The following is a 23,529-nucleotide window of genomic DNA, read 5'->3' as shown; positions in this document are numbered from 1 at the left end:
ACACCGAGAGCATCGCGTGCAGTGTGTATGCGTATGGCCGTCGTTAAGCTCGGCGGAGGCGGGCCATCACGGGTGATTAGTCTCCGGACGTTGGGGATATAAAACGTACACACGCACCGCGCGCCCACACGAGTATATATATATATATATATATATACAGAGATGTAAAGAATATAGTGTAGTACTGCGGGCATTATGTGATATTGGCAAGAGCGTCGTCGTCGTCTCGAGGCGGTTACAGTAGGAGAGGTATATTATATATGTGTGTGTGTGTGTGTGTGTAGTTGTAAGTGTATATATAAAATAAAAAGCAAAAAGGTCTTGACGATAAACCCATATTTTGTGACCTGATATATAATATCCGACGCGCGTCCGGACCGGCACCTCCACGATATTACGCACACACACACACACACGCACACACACATATATGTATATATAGTACATAATGTAATATTATTATGTTGTGTATATAGGTGCCTATTATATTATTGTACGCGCATCTACAATACTGTTTATATATATATATATATATTTATACCTGTCTCGGTATATACGGTTTATGCGCCGTTATGCGGATACATAATATTATGCGCTTTAGCCCTCTGAAATCGTACCGACCGAGTATATAACAATATGATATAAATAATAATATCGATACCGGCGCGGCTGTAGCGCGTGTAGGCGCGACGGACTAGAGATTGATGACGGTTTGGCAGAACTGCGGGCGGGGCGGCGGTCCGGTGGTGGTAGGGGGTTTATGAGATGGTCGTGAGTATATATTATCATTATTATATAAATTTAACGGGTCTCGACGGGTGGCGATGCCAAATCATACAGAGCTGTGTCGTTGGCGGCGGTGTTGACGGTTGTGGCGGCGGCGGCGGCGGCGGCGGCGGCGGTGGTGGTGGTGGTCGTCGTCGTCGTCGTGCTCTCCCGTGCTCGGTTTGCGTGACGAAGTATATAGCCCGATCCACCTCCCGACGCTGTCAAACCCCTCCCGTGCAGCTGGTGACTGCCGTGGTGAGAATAATAAAAGCGCGCCGCGTCAGCGGTGACATTAAGGATAGGAAATGGAATATAAAAAGTAAACAAGTCGGATTATAGCCGGCTGGAAAAGCGCAGGGAGGAGCAAAAAAAGCATTAATACATTCATAATAACGATTAAAAAAAAATAAATATAATATATAATCTCACTGCGCGGCTGGGTTCGCCTTTGTCGCCGAGGAATTTATCGAAAACTCTTGCGCGTATTATATTCTATCGCTGCGGCGCAAGCTGAGTAAACGCGTTCGTCGGCGTACGCGTTTGGAAGAAAAATATATTTTCGTTTCGTCTGTATAATATATTTTGTATATGTTATTTTTAATAATACTTTAGTTTTCGAATCAAAAATACACTGTCACTGGTGCGATTTGATTTTATGCGCATCTTATTAGCTTTTATTGTCTACGTATGCGCATTATAGAACCAACCGAATTCACGTTTTATGATTATTAAGGTTTTCAATATTATTATTGTGCATTTATCTGTTCCTCAACTGTATCACTAGTGTTTTCAGTGCGTTCAAATCAATAAATTTGCATACGCCCACATACGCATTTATATATATATATATATATTACTTTTAAACTTTCAAACAGATATTATATCGTTCAAGCGATCGGTATGTATCGTTTTTTATTTGCTACTTGCCGCCGATCTACATTCTACAACAAAGCTAAACAAGATGAATTACATTTTTTAATGTTATTTTTATCAAACAAAACGCATGTAGCTGAGCAGCTATAATAGATGAAAATTAAAAAAATAACAGCGCATTATGTCCTTATGGTGTAGCCGTTATTTCTGTTTCAGTAATATGTCAGCGTTTGATTTCAGAAATTCAACCAGATAGTATCTATCGTTTTTTTTTTTTTTTTAGAGAGAGATTTGATTCCCCTGTATTATACCCTTTTTTAAATGGTCGTATTTATAATTTAATTATAAAATTAAAGTTGATCATTTATAATTAATCAAACATGAAACGAGAAATTAGTGGTGCTATAAAAAAATTAAAGAATCATTTTACTCGATGATCAATAAATAATACATTTTTATCGTAGCAATGTTTTAGTATACATACGAACAATTAAATTATAAACACGTTGAAGTCTAAATAATACCGATGTGTGATTGTGGTTAATTCATTGATATTTTATGATTATTGAACGTCAATACGAATGTTGTGTCAACGTTACACGGCGATTCATTTTTATAGAAACAAATAGTACATACTGGTATATTGGGAAATATTATTTTAAATAGTACAATACGTGTATATCCATTATAAAAGTATAACTAGTAAATACCTACCTACCGATCTTATTAATAATGTTGAAAATGATACGTATTATATGCAAATTATACACCCTTTAATTGATTTAAGAAAAAAAAAATAGAATCTATGCAATATCTATACTTGTTAATCTGTTTATATTGATACATAAATGGGATTGCAAAATAAAAGTGATTTAAACCCAAAGGACATGTTTCAAAACTTAAAACGCTCGCGGGCCGGATCAAAAAATAGTTTCATTTGAATTTTGTGATCATTCAAAATTAATTATAACTGTACAAAATCTGTATACATAAATATATTAAAATAGAAGATTTTAAACAAAATGAATAATTCATAATGTAATTAATTAAATGTAAATTAAAAAAATTAATAACTATTTTTTTAAATATATTAAACAAATATTCCTTACATAATTAATGTAAACATTTTAGATGTGAATCAGGTGAAGCAGATGGAGTAAAATCAATTTAAACCTCATAGGTAGAAACGTGAAATAGGTGACTTAAAGTAACACCAGTACGCTGATTACTTTTTTAGGGGTTTGGGTGTTAAATATATTTCATGAATTTTTTTACAACATTAAAAATAAATCTAAAAATTGCAAATGGGTTGAATAAAAAAGATTAGTGAGTCACCAGTCACCCAGTTGGCCATTCCAGAACACATTAACAGTTAGGATAAAATATTTTAACTTAAAAATTAAAATTAAATTTTATAACTAGTGCAAAAAGTTTTAGAAATGGTATTTTTTTAATTGTAACATAATATATTTTATATAATTCACGTATCAATATAAATTATCTTAAAACAAATAAAATAGAATAGTAATAATATAAAACTATTGGGTATTAATTTCATATTATTTATTATTTTAATAGTACATATTTTATTTAAAATATTAAATGTTTACCAAGTCTCTCTCTCTCTCTTTCTATATATATATATATATATATATATTATTGGCCATGTACCTCATATTGTCCAATGTACAATATGGTCATTTTATATGTCGAACATTTATAATAGAGAGTGATGTTTTGAATTTTAACCAATACTATAGATATTGAACAGATTTATATTTTATAAATTTGTTAAATTAATATATTTATCATATTGAGCTATTGAAATCTGATAATAGTTGTATACGATTTAAATAATTCTTTTTAAAACAAAACCAATCTTATTTTACATATTTTGCTTAATATTTAATATTTAAGATTTAACATTGTTTTTATCATTCTAGCATATGTAAAATAAATATAGTACCTAAGTAAATAAAATAACACATTATAGGTTTTTTATTTTTTTAACTTATATTTTCAATAAAATTACAATAAAATTACAATAACATTGTTGGAACAATATTTATTTCTTGAAATTTCGAGCAACAATTTTCGAGCGTTTAAAAAAGTAGAATTTATCTGTAGTCCATAATTTTAATACCAATCGAACTAGCATTCGGGCTGTTATCATTCGAATTAGTTATTTTTATGTAGTAGTGATTCATTTTAAAAATCAATTAGTTATTATTTTAAATAAAATAATTGATTTTGATAATGTATAACTAATTTTATTTTCACCGTCATTTAAGATAAGTTGAAATTAGTAGATATTGCACCATTCTTTTACACAACGTGTAATCCTATATATTTATACAACACGAACTTGTTAAAGGGAATGCGTTCGTTCTTGATAATTACTTTTAGATTCTGAGCGAAGCAATTAATGTATTTGTTCTAAAACAACGTGTGTTAAAGATTATTATTTAATTAAATACTTGTATTATAAATTATAATAAAAACTATCAAACATAATTTCAAAATAATAAATTAGAATACAGTTAGGTAAGTTAAGGTAATAATTTATTAAAAAATGTAATTGTTATATTTTTTCTCTTATTTGATTTCAATAATCTGAAAACTAAAAATGAACCACATAATGTATTCGACCTTGTTAGTCTAATTAAATGATCATTAAACGTTACCTATCAAATTGTCATATGTAATCGAATATGAATTGGATCCCCTAAAATATTCGCAAGTTATGTTGTTTAATTATTTTAAAAATGTAATATAAATAAATGTAGCAAATAATTCTAAACAAATTCATTGAATGAATTTTCTAGGACATTTTTGGATGATGTATACTCTCCAAATTATTTTATTTTAACCTCTTGATGCACATATTTTTTTAATATTTTATTTTAAATATTAATGTGCTTCAATATAATGAGAAAATTAAGAAAAAAATGTGTTGAAAAAAATTGTGAAATGAAAAAATCGTATAATATGGCGTCATATGTGCCATCATGCGTGGAAGGTCTCATTTCACGTATACTTTTACAAATAAAGTATATAAAACTTGGGTCAAATTGTATTAAATTTATTATATTTTAATTACATAACAAATTGAACAAATAAAGATCATATTATTATCATTGAATTTCTTTATATTTTATTACAATTAGCATACGAGTAGTTTAAAATATAAACACATAATAAAAAATGTATAATATGATAACGAGTTACAATTACATTATTCAAAATAATTTATATATTATGACAACCTTTCTTATTTTATACTTGTAGATATATTATACAGTGATCACTTTCAAATTATCACAGTATATTATTTATTCTAGTATTATATTATATTATAAGTATCTTTTCTTATTTATGTTATACTAAAAAACTAAAAACTAAATAGGTAATCATAAAAATGCTAGTATCTTAGATAATTGAATTTATATCATGCTTTTAATAACATGACTATTGATCAACAAAATATATTTCAGAATATTATAAAGAATACAAAATATATCTTATTGAGAAATACAATTTTACTCATACATTAAATTCTTATGACAGATGGTCTTCTTAAAACATTTCAAGTGATCTAACATTTATGGTTGTGCTAATACCCAAACGTTTAACATGATTGTGAAACGTGATTGGAGTGTAATGGACTGGAATTAGTGTCTATAAATTACTATTTTCCACTGGATCTTTATTTTTTCTAGTTGTTCTAGAATTACAAGAATTTATTATTTTCAAAGAAATATATACTGTATTGTATTAAGTATATATATAAATTCAATAATAATACTTAAAATACATTTTTGTTTAAATATCTAAATGGTTACAAAACCAGCATGAAAATAAATTAGCTACAACAGTTTAAAATTTGAAAAAAAAAGGTTTTTTTTTTGAATGTAAATAAATATTTTAGTAGTTTAGAAATGTAAATTAATGACTTCAAATTAAAAATTGATACAATTTACTACTATATTTTATTAAATGAATAAGAAGTATGTCTGTTGGATAATATTGTTATAATAGGTTGGTTTTATACTAAGCTTTACGGGGAATCTTTGAAATACACTTTTTTCATTGATTTATTTACAATTTATTTATAATTTGTTTTTGTAATTTTAGTATGTAATGATTAAATTGAATTTTAGTTTATAAATTACGTTTTAATTGTGTTGTTTTAAATTTAAATCCAAATTATTAATTAGATATATAAAATATCATTATATAGATTAATCTTGATGGGAATGTACTAAAGCCTACTCCTTTGTATATTTAATTAATTTATTAATTATACTAGTAGAAACATTATATTTTATGCAAAACAATTAAAAAACTTATAAGAATAATTAATAATTAGAGTTTTATATTTAACATTATAATTTGGGCCTATTTGTATATTAGATTATAATTTGGACTTTATTTAATTAAATCACATGAGTTATAATTTATAAATTAAAAATATAATAAATATTTTCATATTTAATAATATTATAAAATGACGATAAATTATTGAATTTGAAAAATAATTACAGTGTTTTTAAATCAAAATTTTTCATTTTCATAATTGAATCATAATTTTAATTTAAAATATGACTAGTCTAATTTAATTTATGAAACTATGAAATTAAACATAACTTTAATTTATAAAATTGTAAATTAAATATTATCTGAAGAGCTTAGTTAATTATTATAATGTAACTATTTATTTATATGTGTATGAGAATTAACATCGTATTATATTTATGCGTTATATTGCGTGGAAAGTCTATAAATAAGATGGCTATATGTATTATATTAAATAAAACGAGTATATCGACTGTAAGAATCATTATTAAATGTTGTAAATAAATTGTAAATTGTAATTGTATTAAGTGTAATAAATAAGTAAAACTAATTTTATTTTATTTTAATATAAGACTATGATTTTGAATAATTTGATTTATGGATGAGATTATCAGTAAATAAACTCAAAATATGACTATTTACCAATTGACTATCTGTAAGACATCAACATAATTATTACAATTTTATACTCATTTCTTGATTATTTTTTTTATTGCATCCTTAATGAAATTTAATTTTTGAATACAACAATACATTTATAATTGAAACATTTAAATTTTAAATATACCATAAACAATTTGTAAAAATTTTATCCTACCGGGTTAATTTTGATCGACATACATTTTAAAGTTTTGGAATGGTATTTGCACGTGTTTTGTTACAGCTTAAAATGTTTTTTTTTTTTTTATTAAAGGTTCAATAACTAACTATAATTTTTTAATCAGAAAAATAACTTTAGTTTCATTTTATATCGATTCATACAAAAACATATTCAAAATGATAAAAACACATCAAAGCTAAACTACTTTAGTTACCTAGGTCTGTTGAAAATTTAATACAAAAGAAGAACTAAAAATGATCAGCTAAGTAGATAAATAATATGGTTCATCTTTATTACCTTTATAGAAAAATAATATTCTAATATTCCCAAAAATATCCCAAAAAATCCCAAGGAATAAAATATTTTATGACCTTATATTGTTTTTTCCTTCCCTTTATTCTAATTCACATGTGATTGGCTACCCATATATCATTAACATAAACAATGCAGTCTTTATTATTCCACCTTTTTGGTTCTTACGTAATATAATATATTACTTTTTAGTTGTTGATACAATTTGAATAAATGTGATATTATATTATGGAGTTCATTGTTTTCATTATCTAAATCCATAAAATTCATATTATTATTGCTATTCACGTGACATTAAAATTCCGATTATATTATTTATCGTTAAATGTGAAATACATAAATATATTATAATAATAGAGATCAATATTTATCGAAATGAAAAAAACCTTAAAAAATTAAACTTGAATTTAAAAATTATTATCAACATAATGATATAAGTAGGTATAATTTTTAATATAAGCCAAATATTTGATAAAGTGGTAACAAATGATTTATTATTTTATAGTACGAACAAATAACTTTATAATTTTTATAATTTATAAAAACCAATCTACTTTTTGATCACTTAAGATTTGTACAAAAATAATTATAGGCAAATGGGTGTTTTTAGTTTGTTAAAAAAATGAATATTGACATTGAAGTTTTGCTTTCACGTAAATGTCTATAACAGTAATATTAATGAATTTATAATATTATATTTATTATTTTAATGTATGTCGCTGAAAATGTTTTTAACTTAAATTCCTATCATAGAAACTTTTCTTAAATTCTTCTTATCAATAGAAACCATACACCATTAATATACTTTTTTATTTTCCAATTAATATAAAAATGTATTTTTTTGTTTTTCAATATCCTTCATATACACACAAGTTTAATCAATTACAAAACGGTTTTAACTTTTAAGTTTTAGTTCATAGTATCTTCTCCGAAATCTGTATACATAAAGGCATTTAAAATTTTCAAATCTATTTTCTTTGGAGTTGTATAACTCTTTAATTTTACAGAACATTCTTACCTTTAAAATTTACTAAACTTTTTTCCATCTACACTCATCTTATCTGTCATTCTACTTCGACTAATTCCATTTCAAAACGAAATCGTCTTTACCTACTCTTTAATATTTTACTTTTATGTTTGAATTTCATTTTTATCAATTGAAATTGTTGTTCATGATACGACTTTCAACAATTATATGTTTAATGTATTATTTATTGTACTTACCGCCGTTTTATTCAAAATTACTTTGTATTTTAATAATTATTAACACTTTATTCAATTATACATTGAAAGTTTTTTATTTTTCTTCACTTCGTCGATTATGAGTTATATTATATTAATTCGTATTGCATATTAATTTCGAAATCCTTTTAATCTCATTAATTATTATACTTTTATTTTGTTTTTAATTTTCATACGATAAATATGTTCAAATATAAGTATTTTTTCATTAGCCTAATCTTTATTTTAATTTTAATTGTATTTACTTTCTGTATAATTATATTTTTCTCATCACTTTTTAATTTTCTTTATATCAAAGTTGTCCTTTTTAATTTATCATCATCTTTTTTATTAAATATTTCTATGTATACTTAAGTATATTTGTTAATAATTATTAACAATTATAAATTTAATTAAAATCCAACAATAATAACATGTACTTTTTTATATTAGTTAGTTATAATCCAAGCATATCGATCATATATTTATCTTGAATGCATGTTTGATATTTTTCACTTACATATTTTTTTCTTCCTTAATACTAAACAAGTTTATGTATATGATAACATTAAAATAATCCGAGACTAAAAGCTTAAAAAAATATTTATGTACATAATTCTCTTATAACTTGCAGATTATGCTCTAGGTTTTACATTTGTTTTATTTTTTTATTATAACTTTAAGTTTTTAAGCGCTGTAGTCAATCGGACTTTTATTAAAATGAAAAGTTTGTAAGACTATTATTTTATCTTAAATTATAATTTGACTTTATAGATAGCTTTAAAATGTAAATACTATAGGATATAAAAGTTCAAAAGGCCAAGTGATAGGTTCAGTTTAGTAGGTACCGATATAAATATTTCAATACAAAAACGGTAGGTGAAATTTACACTCTATTCCTTTCGGTTGTCCCAACCAATATTTGCCCTTTATTAGAAACATATACTGGTTATCCGTTAAGATAATTTATATAGATAAATACTAAATGGACATTTGGTCATATTTGTTTCTAAATAAATTATATTGCACGTAACAGAAATACAGACTTTTTAATAAGTATTGACAACTTAACACAATATCAAAATGCTGTGGGTATTTTGTTATTTCTTAAAAAAATAATAGGTAGCAATGATAAATGGTATGGAATAATGTTATTGTCAGATATACATTTTTATTTTATGGTGTAATTTTGCTTTTGAATTTAAAATACAACATAATTTTAATATATGCATAGTATAAAAATAATGTTTCAAGCGAAATGTGTTAGCAAGACTATTACTATAAGCATTAGTTGCATAGTAGTTATAATACTTTATAATTAATACACTGGAAAAATAAATACCATATTTTTTTTAAAATTATTATTTGAATGTATTTTCGTATTACATATTTTATCTATTAGCATATTCATATAATATCATTATTCATCAAAAATTCGTTTTTATGCCTTACGCATGGCGTAGACACGTACTATAAACTTTTCACAACCACTTTTATATGTGCTGGCTAAAGCAATATATTGTTAGCAGGCATATGTAAGTTTTAATATATAATATGGTAAAATCTCCCGTGAGCCAGTTACGCAATAACCACAAATGGTCTATTTTACGTGTTGAAATAAAACAAAAACTTACAATAAACTGCAAAGAAAGTTTTTCATCGTTTTAGAATACCGACAACCATGTATCTGCAGTCAACGATGTAATATGGCTAAGGTGAAAAGGAAGCTTTACATCTTTATTTACCGTTGAATTTTGAACTATGTATTTTTCCAATACTCGTAGGAATATAGTATTATTGGTGTAATTTATCACGCATTAAGCACAATCTGCACGAGATCAGGAACAAGCATTTTGCTGTCTATGTTGTAATCCTCAATGTTTAAGATAAAGAGGTATAAATATAAAAGAATTGCTTTAGTTTTGTAATGCACAAATCGTCATTATTTAAAACATTGTTGCATATATATGGTTGTGTAACAATTTTCATGCGAGTGGTAGTAAACAAAGTAAAATTTACATATTTTTATCTGAACGAGTTATTCTTAAATTACATAACATGACTATGGATTTTTTTGAACGACGTTTTATTTTCTGATCAAAGAAAATAGGATTTGTGTATACATTTTTATTGTTTTAATTTTGCAGTAAAATTGTATGTAAAATGTAATTATTTATAGAATAAAAGTTATTAAAATCAAGAAAAATTAACAATTATAATCTTTCTTTCATTTTACAAAAGACACTAATTGTTTAAAAATACTCTAAGTTTGTTGAAAATATTTCTTTGAAAAAATATTAAGTCGTTATAAAAAAAAAAAAAAAAAATTATATTTTTAAATTTTAATAGTTTGTTTTTTAGTTTATATGATCACCTGGTATTCAGATTTGTATTCGTTTGTTAATAATCACGCGATCTATCGAAGCCATTTTCACATATAATGTTTTTTCTTAGATGGTCGTTATTGGAGTTTTTTTAAATAGTTTTCCAGATAATTGCATATAATTACTAAAAAACTACTGATACAAGAAAAATCTAAAACAATATCATATACTACTGGTTTTTACAATAATACTAGCTGAATTACCCGGCGTGACCAGTGAAAAAAATTGTCACTCATTCACTAGTTAATTAAAAACCAAATGTGTTTTGAAGCGCTGCAATGCACTTGTAGTAATGCGCCGCGATGAAGCATTAAATAAGTAGGTTGATAAAACATTATAAATGTTATCTTCTAATTAAGGTGGCACTAAGGCTATCATAAACTGTATATTATATTTATTGTATTTACTATAAAGATTATCCCAGATTAATCAGATTTAAAACAGAATAATTCATCTTTATGTCTATAACAGAAAAAAAAGATTTTAATATAAACTTACGACAGCCTTCAGATCCCTTTAATTCGATCTTGTTGCAAAATCCTTTCTTATCTGACGTTTCCTATTTATGAACTACCTACCTACCAAGTTTCAGCTTCATGGATTAAGTAGTTTTTGAGAATTCATGTTTATTTAGTGAGTGAACTTCACTTTTATTTAGATAGATGATGTACTTGTTTTATCATAAATTACTCTTAACTATAATATCTAATAATCATTTTAGTAGTTGACTAATTTTTTCTTTTAATGTCATAATGATTTTTTTGCAGCACCGCTAACTGTATATAAAAAATGTTTACTTTTTAATAATATTTCATGAATCGTGCAATAGTTCTATCATGACGTATTGAAAATAAAGTTAATAAATTAGTAATTTTTCATTAAATCAAGTTTTTAAGTATGAAATATGTTTATAATAATATGTTAAGTGACATAATTACATTTAACATTAGCTTGATTATTGTATCCATTTATTAGTTTATAACCAAGATTTTAAAATTATTTTAAGTATGCATCGTACTGGCTTGTTATTTTTGAACCATCACATTACAGTGACTCACAAGTATTATTCATTAACGTAGAGACATATGAATAGTTATTTTAATAGAGTATAATATTTTATAATGGAGATCTAATGTACACTATCGTTTATTGTATAGAATATAATGTTTTTTTGTTTAATGACCTTAAGTTATTTAAAAAAAAATAAAAAAATGTTGAGCTCTGAGAGGAATAAGGAAGCTGTCAGTTAAACAATAAAATGATAACTTATTAAATTAAGTGTATTTAAATTTTATTGTATTATTCAATATATTTATCATAAAATATAAATTCGAGTTTAACAGGAAACCGAATAAACAATAAGGGTTAATTAAAGAATGTCTTCAATGTGAAATCTATATCAAAAATGTACAACATAGCAAATATTCGTTCAGCGGAACCAATTCTGTGTTGCTCACATGCAGCTTATACTTATTTTAGATTTTTTTTTAATTTTAAAGTGAGTTATGATCATTTTGAAATTGTAATATTTTATACAGTTATTTTGTTTTAAAATTAAAATGTTAATAATAGCTTATAAGGTGTTCTTGATGATGTAATTAAATTATTTTATCTTTTAGTGTGATGATAGGTCAATTTATTCTAGTAAAAGGTTAAAATATTAAATTGGTCATGTTAAACTCATATTTGCTATGTTTTATGTTTGTAAGACAGAAACAACACACCCGGGTTAAGCGTCCTATTAAGTTTTTGATGTATTATTTAAATTTAAAAAACTTTTGATTGACCTTAATTCAAATCCGTACTCGTTGTAGGTACACGCCAAAGTTTGATAAAGGACAACCCTCCGAAATATTATACGAAAACATTTTTATTTTTATATTATTTTCGTTAGTCGTGTTCTCTAATTATAATTAATAATATATAGGATGATCAATTTCATGTAAAATACTCTTTATTTTAAAATATTTTTTGTCGTTAACATTTAACAAAAAAAAAAATTGTAGTCATTTTTCAGAGTATTTTTAACTATGAAAATTAGATTTCGGGTAAGTAGTTTAAGTATTTAAACTTTTAAGTTCAGTAGAGTACAGGGATATTCAAAAAATGTTGATTTACTACTTATCTAAAATATAAACTACTTATCAGAAATTTTATTTTATAGATCAAAATAATCCGAATAATGACTTATTATAATTATGTATTGTTGTATAAAATACCTAGTTACCTATCAATAATAAACCAAGTATGTAGTATGTAAGCACTTGAAAACTTTTATCAAAACAGTGTCAAATAATAAATTATATGTTATATTTGTATAATATATCAATGTGTTTTGAAACAAATAGTTTTTAGTTTTAGTAGTTAAAATAGCAGTTAAATTTTATAATAAATTTGTAATAGGCAAGGAAAATGTAATTAGCTAAGCAAACTATATTTATCTATATTGTACATCGAAAAGGGATACACAGTTACTAAAAATATTAGATAAAATAAAAAAAAAATATGGTTATAAGTTGAATACATCACAAAACAGGTGGTTTCTTGTACTTTAAGATTTTACGCTAAACGTCTGACATAGTTTCTAAAGAACAATAAAGTTTAGAGCCATTGTGATGAGGCTTCAATAATATATGTGTTTACATATTATATACAAACAAACAAAAAAATAAATAAATAAAAAAATAAAAAAATTGCGATTTTAAATATTCTAAATACGTTAATAATTATAGACATGTTGTGAAAGTATTCCATATTATGCTGTAGCGAAACTGCTGTATTATTTGTCATTATAATAAAATAATGTCAGTTAGTGCGTTTTGTGATGTATCACTTTACAAAGTCACTGGTAATGAACTATGAACTATGTATTATCTATCTATAGGTATACGATGTGTGCGCATATTAGATAAACCAGTTATAACAATAATACACATAAAGGACACTAGTGATATATACATATATTATATTAACTATATTATGGTAAACGTCTATTTAACTACTTATATAGATGCAGCCTTATCCCGTTTATTACAGTTTTAAAGTAAATGTGCTATGTGGACCGTGGACTAAGCATTCTACGCCAGTCCTGTTTTTTTGAGGGGGGGATACTACTATTATAGACATCGATAAAATGAGTGGTATAATATTGTGATAAAACCTTATAGACATTTTAAAATAAGCACGGTGATTTTAAAAGGTCAGAAACAGAGTGTCTTCAATGAAACAGTGTCTTGCTATAGTAAATGTGATAGTCATTTTTTAGTTTAAAACAATATATCGATATTACTGACAATTTGTTTTAAATCTAATAAATAATTATTCTAATTCTAATTTTATTAGTTTTAATTTTTTTATTATACAGCATTATAGCTTATGATTTGAAAAAAATATGAAAAATAGATAGCAGAAACTCGACATTGGATTCAACAGTAAGAAAATAAATCATTTTTAAATTTTTGATAAAAATCAATGAACGTCAAAATAATTTAGATATCTCATAATATTATATTATTTTATTTATCTATAATAGTGATTGTTGTAATCATTATTTAAAAATCGAATTATATAGATCTTGAAACAATCTGCTTCATGAGTTATTACTGATTTGGATGCTTCATGAATAAAATAATTTTGTATTATAGTATCGTTTTTGTTAGCGACGGCTGGTGGGATATAGCTTGCTTATTTAATTATGTAGCGCTACAAGTCTTGCTCACCCGTTTTATATTAAACCGCGTTCTGGAATGTATTCTATGTCTCTACCCGAATCAATGGAATGCCTGATAAATATATTACTCACTAGTTAGCAATTACTTATATAAACTTTTCATTTTAATTATTCATTCATTTTTTTTTATACTAACGACCTGAAGCAATACCGATAAGTAAAATGATACGTTAAAAACTATCTAGTATCCTTGGAATGCAATAAAAAGTCATATTATCAAGATTTGACAACCTGTTAGTTCTTTAAAGTCGTCTCAAATTAGTATAATCTTATTGAAATGTACAATATTGGTTTAATAATGGTTTAAAATCACTGTCACACCAAATTATGTGATTTTTTTTCAGGCTAATCTGCTTTTCAATTAATTTTCTGGCTCACTGGAAAAGGGAAACTCAAGGCAATTGCAATCCAATGGTAAAAAAAAAAATGATAATAAAAAAAAAACATAAAAAATAAAATAATGAAAATAAATCCAGAGAGCGGTTGCAAACCAAACCTCGTTAGAGTTCGTGTCTAAGCCAAAATGAGTGGGGTCCTTTTGTTTTTGTAATCGCATTACTACGTAAACAATAATATGTGAAAAACAATTCACTCGACATAAATATTATGGCGCGAAAAAAATGCATTATTTTTATTTACGAGGATTTGGTTTTTATTTTTATTTGTTACATGTCTAGCAAAAGTTTGGTTCAGGGATATATTTTTCTTTCAACTTAAATAACGCGGGAAAGTATACTGGAGAGTGATATTAAAAACACACAAAAAAAAGGCAAAAAAAATGAAGGTTCATTGTCGTCGTAAAATAGTATGTTCGGATTTTTATTTAGAAAACTTTCATTATTTATGACTCAATGTGTACGATCTCTTGAATATCTCATTTAATATTAGAAAACTTTAAGTACTAAGAAAAGTTAAAAGGTAGAATATGAAATTCTCAAGGTTATAAATAAATTGATATTATATGAATTGTTCACGTGTTTTTTAAGATAAAGCGTGTTAACAACTATATTGATAATTATTTTTTAGACTTTAATTGGGATCGCACAATTGGGATTTTAATATCGTGTATTCTGCCCAGATTATTAAGTTAAAAATAAATCTATTGTACAGATTAAAAAAAAAAAAAAAACAGTTATGAAAATGTTTAATATTAATTATATTGTGTAGTTATCTATACGATACATCTACAAATGTATTTTTGTTCGAAAAGAGCCTTACAGCTCATAACTTACTAATGAATACCATGTCCAAAGTATACTAAATAGTATATGGCATCTTATCGTTAATGAAACTGCTGTGTACGAGGCGGACTATAAAATTCCGTGACTAGTCGGCAACAGTTGTAATTGACAACCGATGACTGTTGCAAACTTGTTGGGTACCTATACAGTTATTTGTAACAGTGTGATAGTGCTAATACTTAATAATACATTTTATTCTATCTAATAAAAATAATTTTTATTGCTGATTATAATAATTATATCATTTTAAGTTATTTTCATAGTTTTTCAATAAATATTTTTGTAGCGCATAGAATTTGCAAATAGTCGATCGTTAGCTCGGATTATTTAAATCAAAACCATTTGACAACCTAATATTATACCTTAAGATAGAGTAAAAATATGTCGATAAGATAATATTATGTGTTTAATAGTCCAATAACAAAAATCGCATTGGTAGATTGCGGAACTTACAATTAAATCGAATCAAATCATGTCTAAGTCTTTATTTTGTGAGTAAGTATAATTAAATATTGTTTGAATTTTTATTTTCGCAGGAAACGGATATACATTTAGCTCGCAAACAACTTTATTTAAAGTTACCTATGTGATTACTATAGCGAATAGGTTTAAGAGATTTATATAAATTAGAAGAAATAGATATTATAGATACAATACGATTATAATTTTAAATTTCAAATAATAGTATTGAATGTTCAAAAATTAGAATATTATTATGTTATTTTGAAAATTAACTTAGGAAATAAAATAAGGTAAGTAAATATATAACTATTTATATTCTTATTAACTTGAATTTATTAATAATTTATAAATATATAATTAGCTGGTATGAAGCTTTGCTTAGTGTAATAAAAACTAATGTAAAATAGATTATTTGTATAATACTGTTTTAAGGTGATAAAATTTAGATTACTTTAGTCTTATAAAGGTACGAGTTGAATACGAAAATTAAAATATATGTTAATGAAACACGATCTGTACCTAATAACGTTGAATTGTTATTCGACTATTAATGTGAGATACGATGTACATGTTTTTACTATTAGTCATTTTTAATTAGATTAATTATGTTATAATTATTATTACATATTATTTATTCGCATATTCAGTAAGTTAATAAGAACAAAAATAATTGTTAATTAATTAAAATTCAAATGGTATAGCTGCGTTAAGAAAAATTTGAAAATAATGACACTCAAAGAGACACTTATATTTACCTAATTGAAAGTGAGTCTTAAACTAAATACTAGTAATAATTAACGTGTTATATCTGAATATTACTCAATACAATGTTACATTGTCACGAACCTATTCGCGTACTTCTACAGTACGTGGTATAAAACGATAAACTAACAATAATAATAGATATTATGCGATAGTCTTGTTAAAATTAGTTCAACATATTGTTTTACTAATTAAAAAATAAATTACCAATAGTAAATAAATAATAAAATATTGTTGAAAATAAAAGCTAATACATCGTTCCCGCTCAGAATCGTTGACCGTGTGTAAAGATTTATTATCATACAATTTAAATTGAACATCTCCATTACAGCAATCTAATCAGTGACGGCTGGCGAGCTTATACGAACAACACACGAAAGCTACTACATATAAAGCAGAGAGATTTTTTCGATTTTATACATCAACAATTTTGCCGGTAACTTTATAGAAAGAGTGATAGTAAATAAATGGGGGTAGATATGATATGGTATTTAATTCATTTTTTCCGTAAGAAAATAAATGTATGCTAGTAAATAATTGTCGTCCATTGTTCTAGATACTACAAATTATCTTAAAAATAATATAAATATATTAATACAAGTTGCAAAAACCTAAAATTAATTATTTTGGTTGTTTGAGATAAATGTAATGTAGCTATGGAAACTGAATACTTTGTTTATTTAACAACCCATCCCTCGAGCTGGTTAGTGCAGTAGAACTAGTCAGTTACTGCTCCCTTAGGAATAAGATGCTATATTGACAATCTCTTGTTGTTGACCCACCCTATGGCCATGAGAAAGGTTCAAGTTAAATAGGTCATGGCAATATTTTAGCGATTGGATAATTATTATATTTTTAGAAGAACATTTAAAAATTAATTACCTATGTTTTGCCTAAAAAAACTGAAAACATAACTAAATTGTATTTAATACATAAATTATGAATTTTATATTGAATTGATTAATTAGTAACTATAACAATTTTAAGCTATCAACCTTAGATATCTAAAAATAATTCTACTTTATACAAAAATAATTTCAGTATGCAATATTATCGATTTATTTATTTTTAAATTATTAAGCATGAATTAATAAAATCGTAAATTAGTACTTATAAAAATGTCTTAATGTTTAGATTATTATAATTTTAAATTTTGAACTGAACGACAAATGTATTGATTTTACCGTGATAAGTGTGTTTTTTTTTACTGAAATTTGGTTTTTAAACGTTTATTATACATATATAAACCTATAGGTATTTATACAAATTACTCACGTATCGACTAAATAAAAGTATAATGAATGCGTTTATTTATGGTGGACACATTTTAAAGTTAAAAATTAAAAATTATTTTGATTATTACTAATTATAATAAAGATGTGTATTATACAGATATAAGATTTGATTTTTTTTTTAAATATATAAATTAAAAATAACAGTATTAATTTATGATCAAGTTACGTGTTATAGAAGGTTATGCTAATATTTTAAATTTGAGACCTTCTCATTAAAACGATATAATATGGATCTACGAAAGGTAAACTTTATAAATTAAAATTAAAATTTGTATTTTGATGTTTTTGTTCTATTTTAACTGATTTGCATTTAACTTATTGCTATATTGAATTCATCAAGTATTGAATATTTAAAGCCATATATTTTGAAACTGTTTTACAATTCTAATTTTTATTTTATATTTTTATCTAGATTTTAATAATTAGTCCATTTTAGTGGTACATTTTAATGAAAACCGAATTTGTATTTGTTTAATAATAATAAATATATTTCTATTTAGTTATGTTTTACTGGCTAAATTTATATATTACAAAGTGCATTTTAAATATTTTATGATTTTTATCCTTCAAATTTAAAACATTTACAAGCAAGATTTTAAATATTTAGACAAATGAAAACATTTAATTTCAAAAATTAAGTATCTATATAAAATTATGGTGTATATTATATATTATATATTATTCTCCTTTTATATAACATTGATTATTTTTTATTAAAATATAATAGAAAATTCTAATAAAAATCTTTTATTCCAAATATTTAAAAAAAAAAAAAAAACTTACTTTTGAGTCATGTGTCCAGTAAATCAGTGGTGGTGGTTCTGGACTATGTTTTATGATGCACGTTAAGTTCATAGTACTACCCTTATTGATGAACATGTCAGGACCTCCAATGATTGTTGTTATGGGTTCTGAAAAATATATTTTGTATAAATAGTTTATCAAGTAAAAGGCTAAAAAAACTGTCGGTCGTGCTTTGATAATTATTAGTTATGGAGAATTATTAATGTATCATATAAATAACTAAATATAAATAATATCAATAAATTATTAGTTTGTTTATTGTATGCAGTATAAAATGTCATTTAACCACCAGGAGTAGTGTGTGTGTGCGATCGAGTAATTATTATACGGTAGCAGTTTATATAGTACCAGATGTAGGTAGCCTATGTAGCACCGAAGAATCGGGTGCGTGTAATGATTAATTGTCTTTTAACCGGGATTTCGGTTAACAATTAGAGAAACGTCTTTCATCTGTAAATACAGATAACAAAAGTGATATATTTCACGATATTTCCTATTTATTCAAGTTAACGTCATTGTTTAACGATTCGTAGAATTTTATTGTTCAATACCTATTGATCGATATAAATAATATTGATGTTTTCTTACATATTTTCATAGTGAACAACAACGACAATATTATCATATTACATACCTAATACGTCCAATCATATTTTTTTTTCGGTTTTCAACTGACAAAAAGCCAAGAATATTGAGCGTTTGGAAAGTGTCACTGTCGAACAGTCGTACCTATTAAATCGTATACCATTCGTGCGCACTATATACACCGTATTATAGCGACACACCGATATAATACTATTATTACAATGCCCTTAACGAACATTGTTACTGTCACGACTCGGGCCGTTTGTGATTTTAAACAGAACAACATTAATAACAAATCTCAAGTCTTCATTTGCGGGTGTAATCGTTACTCGCGAAAACAGAAGTACGTAACGTCGAAACAACCGTCGCGGTCTCTTATTGTATCCGAATATTTGGATTGGCCACAGATGTGAGGTCTGTACACCGCGTAGCCATTATATACGTACCTACGTCTACTGCGCGTGTAGATCGTCGTTATTGTTATTGTGTACATTTTTTTATACGATATATACTATTTTATTCTCGTTTGGTATGCTGCAGGTTGGGTTAGGTTAGGGCGTGTGTGCGGGATTTTCTCTCGCGCCCATACGCACACACGCGTCTGCTGCTGCGAATCCACTCGAAGAAACGGGCTACGGCGACGGGGGACGAAGAAGTGGCAGAAGTCAAGATAATAATATGACGTATAGCCTTCGCTAGGTGGCGGACGAGTGGCGGCGGTGGCGGTGTCATTTGTCACGGTATACACTGACAGTCATTACAAGCACTCAAGGGCCATCTGCTTGATGTCTCTGGCCACGAGCAGCGTTCGTCCAACCTCCGGTGTGTGCTAGTACGTATGAAGGGCGCGTGCGCACCCTATTCGCCCGCAACAACCCACACACATACAAATATACCCTCACATATATATATATATATATATATATATACGGAATCACTGCTCCCGTGTTGTTTGAATAATATCTTTTGGGTCCTAACTACATCTTAATGGTAAAAAATGTTTTTTGCGACCATTTACATGGCTCTCGCATAATGCTTAAATTAAACCTGCCACCACGGCCGGCCACTACGTTAACGATCAACTGTCGTAAAGCTTTACTCGTTCAATTCTCTCCCCCCTTTCCAATCCGTCAGAGATTTTCATAAAAACTCGACCATAAATTTGGTCGCTGTACATGACCGAGTTTTGTTTTGGGCATACACTACCGTTTTACAGCCGCAGAGCAAACAAACTGGATGTAATCGTCAATATTTTTTAAAGCCTGCTGAATATAAAAGTCAAAGGTTATCTCTAACAAAAAGAAAAAATAAATAATATTCAAATCATACATTGTATTAAGTACTCGTAGTTTATAGAGTTTTTATTTCTAAATATTTCTTAATAATTGGTTTTTAAAAAATAAACAATTATTTTAATGTGTTCGTATATATCGTACTCGAACATCGTTTTACAGTTATTTGGTATTCATTTTTGATTATTCTGGAGTAATTTTTAATACCAGCTATAATTTAAGTGTGCGCGAATCACACATGAAACTACCATTACATTTTTGTTGGTACAGAAACGCTGCTTATAGGACAATAATAACGTATATAACAAGCGACAGTGCTGATATAATTATTACTTAAGGTAACTAAGCAGTGTTATCAAAATATTTGCAGTAAATTATAATATCAACGTTCCTAGCAATAAATAATAATATTCCACCTAATTATTAGTTTTTTCGGCTTATTATTAAAGTAATCAATCCTAATGTTTATTTTTATCATTTAAATTAATTATTAATAACATAATATGCTATTAGTATGCACATTTAAGTTATATTCAACACAAATTGTATCTGAGACTTTTGACTGATAATGAAATTATAATTTATTACCACTATAAAGATATCGTGTTAATGAAAAATATCATGTTAAACGTGATGAACAATGTTAAACACGCTGCAGTTCTTATAAAAATTGTAAATATGTATCATATTATTGTTTTTTCTCAATATTATATAAGCTTCAAATAGTTTTAATACATTTTATTTAAAGTTTCAATGATAAAATTTCTAATTTCATAGTAAATTTATATTAATTTATTCAATACTCTTAGATATCTAACTTGTTTTATTTTAAAATTCTAAAAAACCTTTTTATCTTTATGTGGGTATTTTATTGTTTTATTTAGTGTATTAAACTTTTGGTTCAAAAATATGAATAATTATGTATGGAAATATTAGTTTTTATTTGTTATTTTAACTAGAATTTGTATTATAATGACGGGTTTTTACTAGTCAAGAACGAATAACAAAGACATAACAACAGCTTCATCCATTTTTAAATTTGTTAACGAATATGAAACGGCATTAAATTAAAAACTTTCACTTTTTACAAAATAAAAATAAAAAAAACAGAAACATTTACGAGATAAAATGTTAAAATGTTTATGTTATTTTTATTAATACTTGAGATGTTATTACTGTATTACCAAAAACAAAAACAAGACATCGTGATTTTATGGTTATTAATTGAGTTTACTTATGTTTCACATACATTCAAAGGTAAAAAGTGTTGTATAGTGTATATAATGTAATAAAAAATTATCAGTATTTACAAATCAAATATTAATAGGTAGTTAATTGTTAACGATTACTTGTCATTCTTTCTAATTATTATCTTTGACTTATATAGATTGGTAATTTGTTAATTGTTATCAATATACATTTATATCTATTTATTTACATTTATTCTATACCTACTTTGATTCAGTTTAAAATTTATTAATTAGATGCTCACTTTAATTAACGCAATTTTAATTGAAAAAATATGGTTTGCAGTTATTTTTGAAGATACTAAGTTTTCTTCTCATCGCAATTTAAAATCGAAGTAGGAGTACCTCAAGGAAACGAGTTATCACCAGATATCTTCCAAAAATAACACAGCTAACATTCCAAATTTCGAAAATACACTGATAGGTAGACTTATGTTGATGACACGGCGATTCTCTCATCACATTCCTATTCAAAAACAGCATACCAAAACCTCAAAATTAATTTTGATAGTATTTCAATATAGTCTTCTAAGCGGAAATTCCAAATTAATTCAGATAAGTCCTTGCACTTCTTTTCACTTTAAAAAATATGTTCTACCTGAAATCTACTTTTAAAACAACCAAATTCCAACTAAAATTTAACTAAATATTTAGGTTTAATCTTAGACAAGTGTCTTACTTGGGGTTCATTCCTAAAAATTATCCCTCCACTCAAATCATACCTCAACACTAGATTTAACACTATTACGCCTTATTCTCAAATACAACACTCAAATCAACGACAGACTATTAATATACAGATTAATTTTAAAACCCATCTGGACCTATGCTATCCAAATATGGGGATGTGCCAAGCTTTCTTAAAAAATTACCATCCAGGTCAATCTGTTTTCGAAAAATAATATCTGTGTTATGATACGTCTCAAACTTTTTATTATAAAAAAAGATCTAAAAATCAAAACACTTTTTATTGCAGCTCAAAACTATTATAAAAAATTCCACACAAAATCAATCAACCACACAAATCTACTAGTATCTAATTCAACCATTTAATTTATCGTAGATCACCCTAAGCGTTGATTAAAAAGACACCGATTTCGAGACATCGTGAATCCCGACCTGTATTAATAAACTAAAAAAACTTCTCTTTTCTCCTAAGCAAAGGGTTTTTCACACCGGTGGGCCTTCTTCCTTTCGTTATTTATGTTGTCGTTATCTTTTAAATTTGTTAATTTGTAAATTTATTTATTGTACATAAATATTAGCGATTGTAAATAATTTTTTATTTAAAAAAAAAAAGAATGGTTTTGAAAAAACTGACTAGCACATATTAAAATGGTCATCTGGACGTATAAACAATTATTTAATGTTAGTGTA

At 25.9% G+C, this 23,529-nt stretch overlaps 1 protein-coding gene across 1 annotated transcript in view; it reads right to left on the bottom strand.

The window, feature by feature from the left end:
* Positions 1-23,529, bottom strand: part of LOC113555683 (zwei Ig domain protein zig-8-like) — a 248,019-nt gene that overhangs the window by 6,995 nt on the left and 217,495 nt on the right. The window contains exon 4 of the mRNA XM_026960187.1: positions 19,008-19,135. Within this exon, the coding sequence (XP_026815988.1) occupies positions 19,008-19,135 (128 nt within the window). The remainder of the gene's footprint in view (positions 1-19,007; positions 19,136-23,529) is intronic.

The sequence above is a fragment of the Rhopalosiphum maidis genome, chromosome 1, assembly GCF_003676215.2.
Source record: "Rhopalosiphum maidis isolate BTI-1 chromosome 1, ASM367621v3, whole genome shotgun sequence".
Lineage (NCBI taxonomy): Eukaryota > Metazoa > Arthropoda > Insecta > Hemiptera > Aphididae > Rhopalosiphum > Rhopalosiphum maidis.
This window is presented reverse-complemented; position numbering and strand designations above follow the sequence as displayed.